The 14,130-nt window shown below is 41.1% G+C and overlaps 1 protein-coding gene across 1 annotated transcript; it reads left to right on the forward strand.

The window, feature by feature from the left end:
- Positions 1–7,017: 7,017 nt before the first annotated feature.
- foxi2 (forkhead box I2) lies at positions 7,018–10,584 on the forward strand. The gene is made up of 2 exons (XM_023396335.2): positions 7,018–7,743; positions 8,716–10,584. The coding sequence occupies exons 1-2, from the start codon at positions 7,137–7,139 to the stop codon at positions 9,306–9,308; spliced, it is 1,200 nt and encodes a 399-aa protein (XP_023252103.1). The 5' UTR covers positions 7,018–7,136; the 3' UTR covers positions 9,309–10,584.
- The last annotated feature ends 3,546 nt before the right edge of the window (positions 10,585–14,130 follow it).

Here is a 14,130-nt window from a genome sequence, read left to right on the forward strand (position 1 = left end):
CTCTCTGCCCGCAGAACTGTGGCTGGCCTCTGAAAGCAGCACTATGTTATTACCGCCTGCCATGAATGCCTTCTATGTGCGTGCACGCATGTTCTTATCTGTCCTCTGTTGCTCTCACATGCATGTCTGTGAGCAGCGTGTGTGTGTGTGTGTGTGTGTGTGTGTGTGTGTGTGTGTGTTTGCTCCCTGAGAAGCAGGCGACATATAATAAGTGCAAATGTTTATTTCCAAAGGCTTCCTGTGTAAATTCTCCTGCTCGGCCTAACACAGGTAGATTCACTGGGCCTGACGCGTGGGCGTAAATATGTCACAGAAATAGACTGAAGGTAAATGGTGGAGATTGTGCGTCGGCTGAATGGGCCCGACTGTCTCGGAAATAGGAATAAATAGGTCTTTGCATCCACAAATCTGCAGCTTAGCCTTCCCTCTAACCAGTAGTGGTAAAGCAGTAAAGCCTAACAAGTTTACCTGTTTATGTACATACGCAGGATTTTATTGATTACATACAGTGTGACCATTCAGGGATGGAAAGATTACTGCCGCATGTTCATCGTTCAATATTTGTATAATTCAGCTTCAGGTTCCTAAGAGTGTCGCATCACTTCTTCATTTCATTTTAGGCACATAAAGAGCCACTTTGAACACATTTAATGTTGTGTTTTTGTGTTTATCCAACAGGTTTCCACTCAAAAAACTGATCCCAATAAGCAATAAATACTAATATTTAGTCTTTCTATCATTGATATAATGGGGTGGACACAATATTTGCTCTAACTTATCATTATGAAGTAAATGCTGATTGCATAATACAGTGGCAATGACACCTTTGGCCTTTAGATTGGTTTCCCTATAAGCTTCACATTCACTACGCACACGCACGACAATCTTCAATAACACAGCTGTTTGCAGCTGTTCATAAGAAGCTGTTTGTAAGTTTTGCTACCGCTATGTAGCTAACGTTAGCATTAGCAGCTGTTTACTTACCAGTATACAAGAAACATTGTGAGTTCAGCATAAAAATTCACTCGTTTACTCACGAAGCACCTTCTCTTAGTGGAGACACTTCTTTTCTTGTAATGGAGTTAGCATGCTAACGAGCTAGCTCCAGTCTTTTCGAAACTGTCTCATCACTTACCGATACCGAGTCACTGTGGCGTCCAGAGTCTGCCATGAAGAAGTAGTGCTGCTCAGAGGGCCGTACTATAACGCCTCATCCTTTTTAAAAGCAGTGATGGCTAAAGACTGGCAAGTAAACAGCTGTTAATGCTAACGTCGGCTGTGTAGCAATAGCAAAACTTACAAATAACTCCTTTAACAATGTCATGACTCTGCTTCTGTCATGAAAACTGATCATTTTTAAGGCTTTTGAAAAAGCAATCAAAGCTGTTTTAAGGATACGCTTATTTGTAATCTCTTGAAATAGCTAAAATATACACGGCCATATCCATCTGTCATCACTCTGTATTTTGTCAGGAAGGCTTTATTCACCCTTCCAAATGTTCCAAATGCTACAGCTGATGATGAAATCACAGGCCGAGTAGAAGCAAGAAACAAGAAAGATTCGTTTTGGCTCCAAGACTTAATTTTCCAAAAAAAAAAAAAAAACTTTAAAAACATTATCCGTTCTCATCCCCGAGGACAAAGGTTCTAGTACCAGTGTGGAGGGAAAAAAAACGCTATAAATATGTGAAATTCTCCTTTTAAATACTTATATGAAGAAGGGACGAGTCCTCCTTCCAAAGCCTGGGAATCATCCTCCCAACAACAACAGATAAAAGTAGTTGTTGGATGAGACCAGTGTCAGTAACTCTTTTGCTTCTTCCTGCGTTGACCTTTAATTTTTCTTGTCTGTATATAATCCTACACTCTTAAACATACCGTGCCACCACCTGCCGTTTACTTAGCATGCGTGCGTGTGTCCTCGTGGCAAAGTAAAATACTCCGAGGTGTTTTGAGGAAACACTTCGCTGTAAGTCACATCCTTCCTGCCTCAGCCTGGAATCACATTTGTCATCTGTTTCTCTTTATTTGTTAATGTTGGAATACAGAGTTATTGGTCTCACCATTTCATACTGTCGACAGCAGGAAATATATCAACTCTGTTCTGTGTGCAGACAGAAATAACAGAGCAAAACCATTTCAAATCGTGTTGTTCGTCATATCTTGGTGTCTGGTGTTGTCCTGTGTTTCTATTTCTGCCTCGTTTGTCTGTAATTACATTTTCTCATATCAAAAATACCATAAGAATAACACCCTTTGGTGTGTGTTTCTCTCTCCTTGTGTTTCTGAAATTACCATTTCTTTTGGAAACCGATCATGACAAACATACAAATCACAAAACAATATGTTTCTAAAAATATATTGTTTGGATGGGATCTTCAAATTAGGGACGAGCAAGCGCCCTGCTTTCATGTTTTCTCCATAATTCACATGCAGTACATGATACCGACACGCCGGCCCTAAACTATTCATGCGTTCTTCTCATCTTTTGAGTATTTCTTTAAAGATTTACCAGTGAGATGCTTTGAACGAGGCCTGATTTTGACTCTGCGTTGTGAAGATGCACCGGTTGGGCAGAGCAGAGCTCACACTCTGCTTTTGTTTTTCCACATCCTGCCTCCTGTTAAGCTCATGGCAGCGTCCTATTAAGGTTTTAAGACGTCCGGGAGCTGATCTGTTCGTGTCACACATGCAGAAACACACATGGAGATCTTTGAGTCAAGGTAATGAAGAAAAATATATCAGTCAGTCACGCTGGGAACGAGCGAGGGCAGCTAATGAGCCGCCCTCTGTTGTTGGGTGCTTAATATTTTACATGTTTTCTGTTTGTTTGCTTTGTATTTAAGGCTGGATGGGAGCTACAGCGTCAGTCAGGAAACATGCTATCAGCCTCATGTGGGCGATGTCATGGTACAAATCCACATTTTGCAAAAGTCGCAATTCATAAACATTTACTTGGCGTTCACATAAACTTTTTCTTCTTCTGCAGCTGACAGAGACTCTTCCCTTTTCCACAATCTCAAATTCTCAAACATACATTTCAGTTTGTGAAACAGTTCTGGCGACGCATGATGAGCTCGGGGATTATTGTCATAGCCAACCCCAATATTATAGAATTACAGTCAGACAGAGCGACTCCTGGTGCTGCGCGGACAATTACACTGCGGCCTGGATCTCAGTGGAAAAGCTCCATTAGAGAGAAACCTCAGTCTATCAGATGCTGAAAAACAGGGAAGTGTTGGCAGATAATGTGTCAATACCAACCAGAGTAATCGCAGCAGAGGCTCAGAGGGGGTCCGACTCGGTTTTATTAGAAGGTTCCTCTCCAGGAAGAAATGTAACACCAACGGGTTCTTGCAAAAAAACACACACAGGCTCCGGTCGAAGAAACATTCACTCTTTGCCTTTCTTTTAAGAACATAAAAACCATTATTCCATCTATTACTGGTCTCACTCTGGACTCTCTGGGCTGGAATAACCTTTGTAGTTATCTGACAGCGTTCTTCTTCAAAGACTTTTCTCAATCTGCAGTAGCTCTCACTTGAAAACCACATTTTCGTGTCAGATTTCTGAGGCCAGAACCTACAAGAGTTTGATGGCTCCTTGGCAGCTTCATCCACAGCCGTTTGCTCTCTGCTGCGGGTGCTTCAGTTCACCGCACAGTCAGCTGCCTCCATCTTGTGGTGAATGTTGTATCCTGCACGAGAGCCCTGCATATTTTTGAGGATGGCTGGCACGCTGGGATTTGCCACTGAAGAACAGGCATCTGAAGGTGGCAGTGTAGCTCCATATCTGAGCCGGAGGGCTGCAGGAAGAAACACTACGTCCTCTGAAAGACTGGGGTCTAATATTCAAGGAGGAATCTCTCTGAGGATCTGTGCTCATAAACATAAAGAAATTATAACTCCACGATTTAAAAAAAATAAAAGAGAAGTAAGAACATATAAGACAAAACTGTAGAATAGGTTTATAATAAGTAAACACTGACATTTAAAATCATGTTCCTAAAATTCCCAATTCCCAACAATGTAAAAGCAAATAAAAATGATCATATATTGTGGCTTCAACAGTGATTAAAAGTCGGATCTAGACTGTTGAGAGAGTGAAATGACGACCTCCTGATGCAGGTAACTGGTAGGATCAGCTGAACCCAGTCCTCCTCAGCGCTGAGAGCTGCTGTCTCAGTCCGAGCTCAAAGCTTTTCTTTGTGCGTGCTGTCCTTTAGCTTCTTTATCATTTAGCTCACCAACACCAACATTTGATGGAACAGAGCAGCCATTAAAAACATGGAATCCTTGTTATGGATATTTTACTCAATGTAAATAAGTGATACTGTCAGACACTGAAATGAACCATGAGGGTAAAAGCTCTAGAAAACGCTGGTAAGTGAAGTATGAGTTAAGATGAATTTGTCAAGATGCTATTTCCAAGTTTTTTTTTTTTTGCAAACCCAAAATAAAAATCAATCAATAAATCTTGCTTTTTAACAAGAACATCCTGAATGAAACAGCTTTGATGAAAAGATTAAAAGCCAGTGTCAAACTTTTCTCCAGACACCTTAATTAGCCGAGAAAACAGGCGTGAAAACTCTTCAAAGAAACTGATCTGTCGTGTCTGGCCTAAGGATATTTAACAATATAAACACGTCACGACTGTCGAGCAGTTTTATCCGTCGAGACCTTTTTGACAGTTCGTAATATTAATACACGTGCTTTAATTGCCCCCCGTTGGCATTTGAAGCATGTAAACAAAAATAATAAGTTCTCTTTGGGAGGCTTCTCAGATGTGATGTCTCAGCTCCACGATGTATATTGTCTTGTTTATATATGAATCTGACTTGCATGTACTGGTTCACATCACATCACCAATATAACGTAAAATGAGCTGATGTCAGCATAAAGTTTATTCTATAAATAAAGTCATAAAACATCATAAAAATAAAAAAACAGGAGACGAAACACGGGTCTGCATACTTTATTTTTTTGTTTTTATTTTTCATATAAATCTGATGAAGACTTTTACACAAGTTATCACACTATCACACAAAGTCTTTAGTGTGTGTGTGTGTGTGTGTGTGTGTGTGTGTGTGTGTGTCTCTCTCTAATGCACCAGTTGCTCGGTAACCTCTGTGTAAATCACAGTGACACATGAGGATACACAGGTGAGTCAGAGAAGTTCATGTGTCAGCTGTAAAGGACCATCCTGGATATTTTTGAACATTTAAGTTTCTGGTTTATTTATTTATTTTGCTTGTTGTCAAAAATCTAAACTTTAACAGCATCAGAAAACATTAAACACTTTGAGTAAAGGCCTGTCAATCAGTTTGGAAGTGCAGGTTCCCAGGTTGACTATCCTTTTGCATAGATTTGAATTATAAATCGTGCCTTTACTTTAAGAGAGATTTGTCGTGTGTGTGTGTGTGTGTGTGTGTGTGTGTGTATGTGTGTGCGTGTGTGTGCGTGTGTGTGTGCGTGTGTGTGTGTCTGCAGAGTGAGTGAATTATAAGATCTGATCTTAGGGCTGTTTGGGTTCAGAACTGGGTGAATATTAGCATCAGGGTCAGAGTGGGTCGGGTACTGAGATGTGTAGGAGATGTATTATGTCTCAGTTCGACCCCCTGTAGAACAGCCATGTGGGCGATGCAGTAAAGAGGAGTTAAACACAAGCTGAACTCAGTGTATTTGTGTTTAAAGGTGTGTAATCTGTTCATAGTTATAAAATGTTAGTGATCATTAACCATTAAATTCATGCAACACATACAAACTTCCTCTATTAAAACCAATGAACCGCAGCTGAAATAATCAACGAGAGTAATTGTCTATAATTCATTTCCATTAGGTTTTCATGTTGTAGCACGGATGGACAACATCAAACATTAATCACGCCTTAATGTTATGGTGTATAATCGCTTTATGGTCTGTTGGGATTTGTCAGTTTTGCGGGTTCAGCGCTTCGTAAAATTGGGCTTCTGTTGACATTTTTAAAAACTGTATACACAGTCCTGGAGACCGGGTTCACAGTCCTGGAGACCGGGTTCACAGTCCTGGAGACCGGGTTCACTGGAGCCCAGGGACCCATTGATATAAAGCGAATGAAAGGTTTATAATTTACACACTTTACATGGTGATCAGTTAAATATGCGCCGACTGAAACAGCAACTCATCCCTCAGTGTAAAAGTCTTTCTGTCTCACAAGGTTTGGACAAGTTCAGTCAGTGTGAGGAAGCAGTTTCACAATGTGACCAAAGAATACAAATAACAAAAACTTCTTTAATGAGACTCCTTTATCATTGGGTTTGTTATGTGTGTTTGGCATTTCATTCTTATATTTATTCATTTATTTATTCATTTTAGCTACAGAGATGAATTTGAATGAGGAAAAAAGAGAAAGAAAAGGAAACACTATTTTGGAAACAAGTTTTTACCTTTATGAAAAGTTTGTTACTGAGGTGGGAAAAGTATATAAAAAGTAAATGACAGGATAAACATGACAGTATCTGATTCTCATCACCCAAAATAAAATATTTTCCAGATCTCACTATGTTCAACTTCCCCCCCAAAAAAAGTTTAAGGATCATTGTATATTCCATGAATTATATCAGATCAAATTATGTGACACATTTTTGATTTATCATCATTAACAGCTACAGTCTAATTCTACATGATGTAATAAGCTTAAATCACACTTGTGATTTCAGTGTCTTTTCATCAGATTAGCAGAAATAACTAAACACAGGAAAGCAGTGTTTATATTATTGATTATTATTGTTGTTATTGCAGCCGGAGTCAGGTGTGTTGTTCGTGATCACAGCCTCGTTCCCTCTGAGAAAACCCGCGCCCAGCAGGAGTCTGTTGTGTCTCTCCAGGAGGTTTTGACAGGGGAAACATTTGGGAACCACTGACCCAGTCTCTGCTGAATGAGCGAGAACATGACCACACCCCCTGTTCCTCCGTGTGTGTCTATTGGCTGTTGGGAATTATCCGGTGCCTGGATGTGGCCACTGTCAAGGGTTTATACTATTAAAACTCCCCAAACTCCACCGTCCTCCCCGACACTTGTTGCTGCTACCTGCTCACCACCGGGAGAGGACACCTGAACCGCTTCAGCATTTCCTTTGGGATTTCCCGCGGGGAGTGATGAACTCCATCGACCCCCAGTCCCATCACCAGCACCAGCACCACACCTCCCCTACCGTCGGCTCTCTCCCACCCAAAGGCGCCCAGGAGGCCCCGGACATGGCCGCTGTCTACTGCGACAACTTCAGCAGCATGTACCACCAGCAGAGCCTCCAGGGCGCGCAGAGACCCGCCGGCTACGGCCTCGGGGAGTACGCATCGTCTCCAAACCCGTACCTGTGGCTCAACGGGCCGGGCGTCAACTCCTCCGCGTCTTACTTGCACGGCAACAACCCGGCGTCGTTCATCCCGCCCTCCTACGGCTCGCAGCGGCAGTTCATAACAAACTCACCTGGATTCGGTGGGCCCGACCTGGGCTGGCTGTCCATCGCCAGTCAGGAGGAGCTGCTGAAGCTGGTCCGGCCGCCTTACTCCTACTCCGCGCTCATAGCCATGGCCATCCAGAACGCGCACGAGAAGAAGCTGACCCTGAGCCAGATTTACCAGTACGTCGCCGACAACTTCCCGTTTTATAAGAAGAGCAAAGCCGGCTGGCAGAACTCGATCCGGCACAACCTGTCTCTGAACGACTGCTTCAAGAAAGTGCCGAGGGACGAGGACGATCCAGGTACCGTGAACGCACCAGGGGAAATGTTATTAAAAATAATACGTGGCGTTCGGGTTCAGTCTAGTCACCTGGAAGTCTTAGTGAGGCTGAAATAGACGTGAAATTAATTGAGCATGAATTAAACTGACTTTCTGTCTTCAAAAGAAAAAAAAAATTATTTATTATTACACTTAATTATTTTTCATAGAGCCTCAAACTTCCAGTGAGTGGTCAAATAAGTCTTACCAACACCTGACTCAAAATAATAATCATTCTCTAAAAGTCCTGACATTAATTGATGCTGTGTGGTAATTTATTTATAATTTATAATCAACAACAAGTGGTTAAAATTTGAGACAGGTAGATAAGCCAACTAAAAATAAAAAAATAAAAAAAGAGTGATAAAAGATTGAAACAGAGAAATTCCTATCAATTCAAAAACATAAAATTATTTTAAAAATATTTAAAACAGCAGAATAAAATAACAAGGTGTTATTGAAATATATATTTTAATTTCCCATAAATAAACCTTGAATTTTACACCATTCTATTTCTACAAAATAATACATCCATTGTACTTAAACATGATTTGAATATTATTTTTAATTGTTTAATTGTTAGTTCAAAAAGGTGTTATTTATTATTACTGTTCCTTCAACCTACAGAGAATCCAATAATAAAAGAATATAATGTTCAAAATGAGCCTCCAGGAAAAAGACTGAAATATGAGATAAATGGTAAAAACTTTGTAGATTTAGATTTGAAAACATGGGACAGAAGTTTGTTATAACAGAGAGAAATTGTTTTATTTATTTATTTGTAGAGACATATTTTGTCACAAAAAGGCAGAAAATAGGTAAAAAATATTTGAAAATAATTTATTTTATTTTGACAATATAACTTCTATATAACAGGCCCCAAAATATCCATCAGGTGAAGCAACATTCAAATATTTGATTTTCAATGTGTCATGTGTCTCATCTTCAATCACAGGAAAAGGAAACTACTGGACGTTGGACCCAAACTGTGAAAAGATGTTTGACAACGGAAACTTCCGCAGGAAAAGGAAAAGACGGTCAGATCCGAGCAGCGCAGGTGGAGCGGCGGCGGCGGCGGCAGTTGGGGCCACAAAAGTCGAGGACGGCAGGGCGGCGGTGGCGGCGTCCCTGAAGCCCTCGGACAGTCCTCAGCTCCTGGGACCGTCCTCTCCGGAGATGGAGGCGATGAACGAGAACCACAAGAGCTCGTCTTCATCATCACCGCCTGGACTGGCCTCGTCCGCTCCTTGTTTTAATAACTTTTACAGCAGCATGTCAACACTCAGCTCGGGGGGCCCCAGCCGGCAGGGGTCCCTGGGACTGGTGAACGAACTGTCAAATAGGAACATTACGGCCCTGAGCCCGTACCACCCCAACGCCGGTGGACAGGACACAGGGGTGTCAGAGCACAGCGAGGGTTTGCATTTCAACCGTGGAGTGTACTACAACACGTTTGGCAGCGGGCAGAGCGGACAGTTCAACAGCCACTTCTACAACAGCTTCAGTGTCAACAGCCTGATTTACCCCCGGGAGGGGACCGAGCTATAGGAGCTGCTGCACCACAACCTCACACTCTTTTAGGGACTTCCTGCTTCGTGAATCCCCCCTGAAAAAGAAACCACACACACGCACACGTACGATACGTGCATTTCAGCAGCGAGGCCAGAGTGCAGGTCCTCGAGGTCGCGGCTTCTCTTCATCATGAACGCAACACTCCCCTCAGCGATCGGCTCACAGGAGAGATCAGAGAACATAAAGTATTTTAGCTACGCTTGATTTAACTTGACAAGTGCCCTGAGATAACTGCTGTTGTGATTCGGCGCTGTATAAATAAAAATTGACTTGACTTGACAAGCACTCAAACTGTGGAAACAGCAGACGGAAAGTCAAACAAAAAATTAGCACTTATCTTTTTTTACTTCTTTATTATTTCTATATTAAAGCTCCTACTTTGCTCTTAATGCTAAAAATATATTTGCAAAGTAAGACAACCACTGAAAACTTGTACTTTTTAAAAATATTTTAAATGTCTATTTTTTTTTTACTTTTTTCTGACAGTTTCAACAGAAACTTTCCCAAGTCTTATTGTCACAACTACTTTTGTCATGTTTAAGATGTAAATGTACATTTGATATCTTGCCACTTATGCCAAATCCAGCCCGTATTCCTTTTGGAGCAGCTAAATTCTCCCAGTTGATTTACACATGTTGTTGAAACTGTTCATTCATAATCAACTCCAATCTGCCAAAGTTGCCTTTGTGAGACCGCCATTACCTCAGAACAACAACCACACGAGACGAGCGTGCCCTGCTGTAACGGGTTCACCTGCATATTCACACAGTTTCTTTCTTTTGTTTTTTTTCCAAATGCAGCAATAATTGATTTAACACAAATATATGATCCGAAACAGGGCTTGCCTTATTTTTATATCCTCCATGTCGACTGAAACCACAGCACTAAGGCTCATGTAAATACTTTATAAATGTGTATTTTTGTAAATTATAAAGATAGTTTGAGACTATTTATGCTATTTATGCTAATAGGCATTTTTTTCTACTATTGTCTGAACATAGTTTGATTAAAGCAGAAGTGAATGATATTAGCTTACGAAATGTGCCGAGAACAGTATCACTACAAAAACCCAGATGTCCTAAATATATATTAAAACTATATGCTGTGTCATGGTCTCTCTCAGGATTCAACGTGACAATCATTGAATGGCTTTTGTATCTATTATTGTCTTTTTTTTTTTATCTTTATACCGTACATACAGCTTACAGGCAGTTTTCAACTGTGATTATAAATAAATATCATGTGGTCTCTATTGTATTGTCATGCATCATTTTCAAATAGGGCATCAGTGTATTTGGTTCTTCATTATAATTTGAATGCAGATTGACTTTAATCTCGTATTTAATTACTTCCACTCCATTTCATCTCAATGCAGCCTCTTGCCAGTTCCATAAAAACAACAGAAGCATCCGCGCAGTGTTCAGTTGTGTTTCTGGAGGTTAAACTCCAGACGCAGCTCGTTCACAGATCGTTCTCTCACAACCTTCAGTTCATGTGATTTTTTAACCCGTCGTATCGGACTATAAAACCCTGGCTGCAGAATTAAAGCACGAAGATTTGAATCAGTATTTCCTCGGTTGCATGGTGCCAAATTTACTTTTCACTTTAGTGATTCAAGTTCACGTCCAACTAAAACAGAATTAATCTACCTGTCTCCTTTACTCCACGGAGTGAGCTTCTCTTCCTGTCAGACCAGAGATCAGTGCTGAGGAGTAACGCTGCTCTCAGTAGACAATCGTGTTGCTGAAAAACATGCAAATCGTCTTTTGCAGTTTGTTTAATTTTGTTTTCTGTTGCTGGGAAGTGGGACCGTTGCCCAGCTACACTGGCTGACCCCCAAAACTCAAACCTCATCTGTCGGCACTAATACCCTCTTATGAATCTAAGCAGGTCAAAAAAAAAAAAAGATGCCACAAAAAATGTTGTAAACATGAATAAATGCTTTATTTTGAAGGTTAGTAGTTTCTCTATAATTTCCTTGGAAGTTTTCCAGAGGGAAACATGTAATTTGGTATAATTTATAGTCAAAATGGGGACAGTGTTAAATTGTTGTAATACTTTAAAATGTATTGCATCCTTAATCAAGGAGTCTTTTAGTGCACAGGCGACACGTCAGTTTAATCTGCAAAATTTAGATTTTTCTTCTACAAAGAAGTTTATAATTCAACATGCTTGGAGAATAAAGATATAAATATAATTCATAATATTTATTTGGGTTTAAAGGGAAGTTTTCATTCAAGCAAAATCCAGTTTTTAGGATCCGTGTTACCTTAAAATCTGATATAATTCTATTTATCAATATTCTGTTTACTGTTCTGATATTCTGTGTGTGTGTGTGTGTGTGTGTGTGTGTGTGTGTGTGTGTGTTTTATTTAAAAAGAATTTTAAAACTCTACAGATTACATCTTCAAATCTGGTACATGGTTCAAATCACGTCTCAGTCCCTTCCTTAGAGGATACTCTTAAATGTGAGTTTATCAGCAGTGAATGGAAACCGCCTGCTCCCGTGTCACACCTCGCGTCCTCCAACATGTCCTCCGGTGACGCAGACGCAGGAAATCTGACGGGAAAAGCTTCGGCAAAATCAAGAGAGAAAGTTCAAGTTTGGAGGTGAGCCAAGCTCCCTGCAAAGACACCGCAGTTGACAGACGTCTTGATTCAGAAACCAGTGAAACAATAGAGCTATTGTCCACGGTCCTTCACGCCAATCCGCATGTATCAATTAGGGACTCTCTGAAGATATCCCCCTTAGACCGACTGGGTTTAAGCATCTCTTTTGTCTCCATTCTCCGGCAGTGTTTGCCCCAAATTAAGAGGAGGCCATCTTGCTTTGTTCCTGTTAAGAAACGACGCATCAAGAAATTCCCTCTGCAAATATTTGCCACCCATTGTGCAGATTAGGGACAATGATTTGACCATTTATTTAGTTTTCACTGTGTATGATTCACACCAGGCATGTGTTCAAGGTACTTAAGTGTTATGCTGTGAAACTGATATGATAGCGCTTTCCCAGCATCTCGGATTTGTCCCTCGGGGGAATTAAAAAAAAAAAAAAGTGAATAATTATGGGAGCGAACGCAAACTCAATAACTGGTAAACAATGTGTGATGCAGCGTCGTCTTTGTCGTGTATCACCACGTATATTTACAACTGTTGAAAGTCTGTCACCTCCTGCCATGAACTCGTTTAGTCCTTGTTTAATTAAGCACACTATGATTCCTGCTACATACTACTAGCCTGCTAATTAAAGCCTATGAATTTAGCTCTTCATAAACACCCCTTCGTGGCCAAAGAGTCACACTGCTGCGACCCAATCTGCCAGTATGGATCAGTCAACACGCACTTTATCTCTCTGGTAGAAATGTGTCTCTTCATCCGCCTTCAGCGCCATAACGACTCCTAAACCACAATCTGATGACCCAGATCTGACTGTAGAGGTCAAACTCAGTTTTGCGCAGGCATTTCCAAAACTTTTCCACTCTGGCAAACTTCACCAGCACTTTCCGGTGAATGAGGACGCCGGCTGCCAAGTGTGAACTTCTCTATTAGAGGGGATCCACTGACCCAGGCTCTGTTTGATCACCTTCTTTTTGCGCCTGGAACATCGTACACCCCGTCCTAATTTGGCACCCGCACCGCTCTATCGGGTGACATTTGAAAAGCAGCATTGTTGGTCCGGGCTGGGAAGCGGGTTGAACACGGGACCATGGGTGCTATTTCAAGGGGTGACTGTATACTGTAGGTTCATGTCCTAAAACAACCCCATAGGACCCCTACAAGCCAAATTGTTCCTCAGATAATGGACGGGGGAAGAGGTGACGCCTCGCTAATGAGAAACATCTTGGAGGGAGCGCAGAAAGCAACTTGTCTGCGTTGCCAGCATGTTTCACGTGAAGGGCTAGAGATCAACCTCATCAAAGATCTCTAACTGTGATGTTAAATAAGGACAGCAGAGCGATGCTGTGTCAGGCGGGTGGCTCATTTCAGGACACAGGTTGCCAGTGTCCTGAAATGATCCACAAGGACAAACCTTGTTTTGTTTGACAGGGATCTTCAAAAATGCAATGTGCAATGTATAATACAGGATCTTAGGCACTGGTACAGTGCAGAGCATATTTTAAAGTGCCGGTGCACTGTCCCGCGGTGTCGGAGGGAGGAGAGGGGCAGCATCCGAAAGGTGTTTCGAGTCCTGAAGTTCACTAATCCCTTTGCACGAGCAGCACACTCATTATCACCTATCCAGTCAGTCTGTTTACCAAAGATTTACAGAAACTACTCTAGAGGAAAAAAAAAAAAAAATTGACAATGGTGAGTCAAACTTTTTGGCTTTCAATCTGGGTCACCACACGTCAACCTCACCCTTTTGTAGGCTTGAAGTTTTTCTTCACTGTCAATTTTCCAGTCATCAAACACCGTCAGTAAAGCTAGAATGAACTGTGACAGTACAGACTTGAAATTTCAAAAACACACAATGTACTTGAACAGTAAGTTGTGGACAGTGGAGGCAGCATTAAAACCCTTTACTTAAATAAATAGATTATAACCATATTCTAAAAATATTGCTTTAAAAGTGCATGTATTTTTTATTTATTTTCTTTAGCCAAATGTAGTTAAAATATGAAAAGTAAAAGTACTTGTTGCAGGAGAGGAAAGTGTCTTCATATATTACAGTATTGTTCATGTACGTGCGATGTTCACTTCACCTGCCTGTGTCTGATGTTGAGCATTAACTGTTAAAACATAAGAAAACAGTGATGTGGAAGATGTATAAGTGCAGGAATGAGAGTCGGGGGGGGGG

This window comes from Seriola lalandi, unplaced genomic scaffold, assembly GCF_002814215.2.
Source record: "Seriola lalandi dorsalis isolate HSWRI2012SDOR001 ecotype SW California unplaced genomic scaffold, Sedor1 jcf7180002054976, whole genome shotgun sequence".
NCBI classification, from domain to species: Eukaryota; Metazoa; Chordata; class Actinopteri; order Carangiformes; family Carangidae; genus Seriola; species Seriola lalandi.

Bases quoted from the DNA above. Each gene is read 5' to 3' on its own strand.
- foxi2 (XM_023396335.2), top strand. From the start codon at position 7,137: ATGAACTCCATCGACCCCCAGTCCCATCACCAGCACCAGCACCACACC. The intron at 7,744-8,715 runs GTACCGTGAACG...CTTCAATCACAG, and splicing joins GAGGGACGAGGACGATCCAG to GAAAAGGAAACTACTGGACG.